This window comes from Falco biarmicus, chromosome 2 (genome assembly GCF_023638135.1).
Source record: "Falco biarmicus isolate bFalBia1 chromosome 2, bFalBia1.pri, whole genome shotgun sequence".
Lineage (NCBI taxonomy): Eukaryota > Metazoa > Chordata > Aves > Falconiformes > Falconidae > Falco > Falco biarmicus.
The window spans coordinates 74,120,191-74,124,654 of record NC_079289.1 but is presented as its reverse complement, the minus strand read 5'-3'; the positions used below and the strand labels follow the sequence as shown (position 1 = coordinate 74,124,654).

Genomic DNA, 4,464 nt, shown 5'->3' with positions numbered 1-4,464 from the left:
GAGGCGGCGCTTCCGAAAGCGACTGTTGCGGAGGGGGGGGGGGGGGAAGGGGGAGGGGCGGAATTTGTGTGAGTGACGGTGATATCCGCACTTCGCTGCTAGGGCGGCCCTGCCGCGCCGCACCGCACCGCCCCGCGGGGGCCGGGCTCGGGCGCGGCCTCCTGCCCTTCACAGGTGGTGGTGGTGGTGGTGGCGGCGGCGGCGGCGGCGCCGCCCGGCAGGCCCGGCCGCGTTGTGCGACGCGGCGCTGCGCCACTGGCGCCGCAGGGGCGGGAGGAAGCCGGAGCCGCGCCCCGCCGCCCGCTGTAACCACCGCCCTGAGGGCGACCCGGTCCCGTGCCTTTGGGCGGCGAGGCCACGCCCCCAGGGTGGTGCGGCCAATGGAGCGCCGGGGGGCGGGGCCGGCGGGGCCCGGCATTTAGCTCATGCGCGGCAACAGCCCCGCCCTTTCGGCGTGAGCGGCAGCGGCGTCTCTTCCCCGGCGGCTCCGGCGCGAACATGGCGGACCAGGCCATCTCCTTCCTCAAGGACTTTCTGGCGGGCGGTGTCGCAGCCGCCATCAGCAAGACTGCGGTGGCGCCTATCGAGCGGGTCAAGCTCTTGCTTCAGGTTAGCGGCGCGGCCGAGCCTGGTGGGAGCGGGGAGTGGGGGCTGCCCGTCGCCCTCCGCCGCCGGGGCCCGCGCGGGCTGAGCCGGGCGGGGGGAAGGGCGGGGGGCAGGCATGCGGGCGCCGCCGCGGAACAAAGGGCGCGCGCGAAGTGGCGGCTGGCGGGGAGGTCACGTGGGCGGCGGGCCCCCGCGGCAGCGGCGGGGAAGCCGGTTCCGCTATGCGGGGCGCTGCGTTGCGGGGGGGGGGGCGGGCCGCGGGGTGGGGGGTGGGTGGGAGGGAGGGGCGAGGGGGCGGCCTCCGGTGTCACTTCCTGCCGTCCCGCTCCTGGCGCCGAGCGCGCAGAGGGCGAGGGGGGGAGGGCGGCAGCGCGCCGCCATCTTGATGACCTTCACGTGATGCCGCGGCCGGGCAGCGCATTGGCCCACCGGCGGGGCGGGGCCGGGGCCGCGACCGGCGCGCGGTGCCCTGTGTGACCCCTGCGCGCGGGCCATGGGGCGGCCCGGCGCCCCAAGGTGACTCGCGTGACCTTCGCGGCGGCCCCGGCCCCGCCCTGGGCGCGGCGGCAGGCGCCGGGCTGGCGGCCTCCTCGCGCCGCTCCCCCGCCGGTCCCCTGGGCGCGACGCGGCTCGGCCGCCCCCCCTGCACCCCGCCGCTGCCCGCAGGGGCCGCCGGCTCCGGGCCGCACCACAGCTGTGGTCGCCTTCGCTCCCCACGGCTGGCCCTTGCCCGTCCGGCGAGTCCTGCGTTCCGGGGGGGCCGGGACACAACTTGAAGCCTTTTTTGCCGTTCTAGTGTTGTACGAGGCCTCCCGTGTCTATGGCTGCTTCACGTACACACGCTCTCAGTTTGTGGGCCTTTAGTTCTTCAGAGCTAACTCAATCCTCGCGTTCTTCAGTCCCCACTGAATACGAGTAAATGACTGTTTTTCCCAGTCTTAAGATCTAGGCTGACACCTGGGAGCTTTTCCTTGGAGGCTGGCTGTTGCAGCCCATTTATTGCAGTTAACAGCGGCTTGACCTCCATGCCTGACTGCCATCAGGCTTTCAGGCTGAACAGCTCTCTGCTTTACAGAAGTGGACTTGCAGTGCAGACCTGTCAAGGCATACAGCCAAAATGCGTGTTTTTATTTGCAGGTACAACATGCAAGTAAACAAATTGCTGCTGATAAGCAGTACAAGGGTATCATCGATTGTGTAGTGCGTATTCCAAAGGAACAAGGAGTGCTGTCTTTCTGGAGAGGAAACTTGGCAAATGTCATCAGATACTTCCCAACTCAAGCTCTCAACTTTGCCTTCAAGGATAAGTATAAGCAGGTGTTCTTGGGAGGTGTAGACAAGCACACTCAATTCTGGAGGTATTTTGCTGGTAACCTGGCTTCTGGTGGTGCAGCTGGAGCCACTTCCCTCTGCTTTGTCTACCCCTTGGATTTTGCAAGAACCCGTTTGGCTGCTGATGTCGGAAAAGCTGGCGCAGACAGAGAATTCTCAGGTCTAGGGGACTGTCTAGTCAAAATTACCAAGTCTGATGGTCTGCGTGGCTTATATCAAGGGTTCAATGTCTCTGTCCAAGGCATCATCATCTATCGAGCTGCCTACTTTGGGATCTATGATACAGCAAAAGGTAACATTTCAGAGGGGACCTTGTAAACCTGTTTCCTGAATTCTGTGTTGGTTTATGTTCATTCTTGGATTTTACGGTGTCTGTCTATAGCAAGTGGAGGTGGAGAGGGGACAACAATGCTGCGGTGATGCTGCAGTGTTCAAGGCAACACAGGCATGTGTTGATGGCAGGTGGCTACTTTCAAGTATTCCTGCTTTTGTACTTAAAGGAGCTTGCCCTAATGGCAGCAGAGCTTGTTGTATGCAATTCCAGTAAGTTCTTTTTTGTTCAGTGTGTTACTGGAGTTACATTGGACCAATTCAGGTGTGTTCAGCAGAGTGGTGCTTTTACAAAGCACTTTTTTTAAGCTTGACATTTGGGCATAGAGGTCATTAATACTAGCTTACAGTTTAATGTACTTCACAGGCACAATGACTTTAGTGACACTCTTTTCAAAAAGAGTAGGGAGTAGTTACATTGTTACAGCATGTCTGAAGTTTATCCTAAATCATGTTGCGATTTCAAAGTATGGCTTTACAATGTTTTGTAATCGTTCATCTAGTAAAGTAGCTGTCACGCAGCAAGTGGAAGAGGGTGTACAAGATAAAAAGCTAATTACTTTCTTTATTGCAGGCATGCTCCCAGATCCCAGAAATACTCATATTGTTATCAGTTGGATGATTGCCCAGACGGTGACTGCTGTGGCTGGTGTGGTCTCCTATCCTTTCGATACAGTGCGACGTAGGATGATGATGCAGTCAGGGCGCAAAGGAGGTAGGCTGTTAATTTGTGCAGTTCTTTAAGCAGCATTAACAACATGGAGTTCTTTTTCCCTAATAGTTATCCCTCCCCACTTACTGTCACTTGTTCCATAAATCTGATTTAAGTTATATTACATTTCAGTGATACAAGGAAATGCAGTAGGGCCCAACTTGTTTGTCTCTAATTAATGCTGAGGACTTTATAGAATATGAAATGGACAGACTGCCTGTTTGCAATGACAAATTAAATGAAGGCAACTGGGGAACAGTGTAATTACCAGAAAGAAGGCTTGACATTTTTATTTTGTGATTTAGCCTTTAGTAACTCGGCAAGCAGATAAAATTTTCTATTGCCTGAACTAAGTACTGTGTTGCAGTCTAAAAATGTGGTTTGGGACTTCACAAAAAGTAGCTAGAGGCGAATCAGGGCAGTTGTTAAAAAGATCTTGGGTACAATTGTAGGAGTTAAAAATTGCTTTCTGCTTTTTCTACAGCTGATATCATGTACTCTGGAACAATTGACTGCTGGCGGAAGATAGCAAGGGATGAGGGAGGAAAGGCGTTCTTCAAGGGTGCATGGTCTAATGTTCTCAGAGGCATGGGGGGTGCTTTTGTGCTTGTGCTGTACGATGAATTCAAGAAAGTCATTTAAACAGCCTAACTAGAATTGGGAATCAAGTTGAGCAGATCATGTAGAATAACTACCATTATGGACCATTGACCTTCAAGAAATTCCTGTGAGTCTTATTTATCGGAGCCAGATGATATTTGTAGATGGGGCTAGAAACTGACATAGAGGACTGATCCATTTCTCTGTAACATGCATGAAGACACTGAATCTGGCAATTCAGTGTGATGATTTTTTTTTCCCAACAATAAGGAGCAAGTGGCGTTTGTGCTGGGTCCAAAGTGGCTGGGTCCAAAATTGTTTGCCTGTGGATCAGTCCCTGGTTTCAAGTCCTATCTTCTAGGACCATAAAATTGTATTTGAAAGTATTTGCTAACAAATCATGTTCTTTTCCACTTGTACCTAAGCACTATGTACCATTTTGCACAGCTGAACATCTAGCAATTTTGTTCTTAAATTGGGGCATTCTGCTGTAAAACAATAAACATACTTACTCTATCTGTGTTGAAATTATTACATAAAAGCTTTGGGGAAACCTTTTGTTTGAAAACTTGTTTCAGATAATAGTTCCTCTGATACACTTAACACTGCACTCTGTAACAGAATAAGCTTGATTATTTTTTTTTAAAGAAAAAATTACTGAATGTCAGAACTTTGGGGGGGAAGCATGGGTTATACTAATAGAAACCACTCCCATTTTTTGTGCCTGGTAGTGTACGATGGGCTGCTGCAAGTGGCTTTTTGCATGATTCTTAGAAATGGATTGCAACTTTTCATATGATTTAAAATGGGGGGTGGGGTGTCTGTTATAGTGCTAGAAAAATCCAAAGTCCCAAGGACAGTCAAAAAGTAACACTCTTGCCCTT

General features: G+C 53.2%; 1 protein-coding gene across 1 annotated transcript; it reads left to right on the top strand.

Moving 5' to 3' along the window:
- The first annotated feature begins 431 nt into the window (after nt 1-431).
- On the top strand, nt 432-4,096 carry SLC25A6 (solute carrier family 25 member 6). Its single transcript, XM_056327893.1, has 4 exons — nt 432-609; nt 1,744-2,230; nt 2,843-2,983; nt 3,465-4,096. Exons 1-4 carry the CDS (start codon nt 499-501, stop codon nt 3,620-3,622), a joined length of 897 nt encoding a protein of 298 aa, XP_056183868.1. The 5' UTR covers nt 432-498; the 3' UTR covers nt 3,623-4,096.
- The last annotated feature ends 368 nt before the right edge of the window (nt 4,097-4,464 follow it).

What these genes read in the sequence shown, in the direction of transcription:
- SLC25A6 (XM_056327893.1), top strand. Translation starts at nt 499, where the DNA reads ATGGCGGACCAGGCCATCTCCTTCCTCAAGGACTTTCTGGCGGGCGGT. An exon ending in GGGTCAAGCTCTTGCTTCAG is followed by an intron (nt 610 to 1,743) that starts GTTAGCGGCGCG and finishes TTTTATTTGCAG; the next exon opens with GTACAACATGCAAGTAAACA. An exon ending in GCAGTCAGGGCGCAAAGGAG is followed by an intron (nt 2,984 to 3,464) that starts GTAGGCTGTTAA and finishes CTTTTTCTACAG; the next exon opens with CTGATATCATGTACTCTGGA.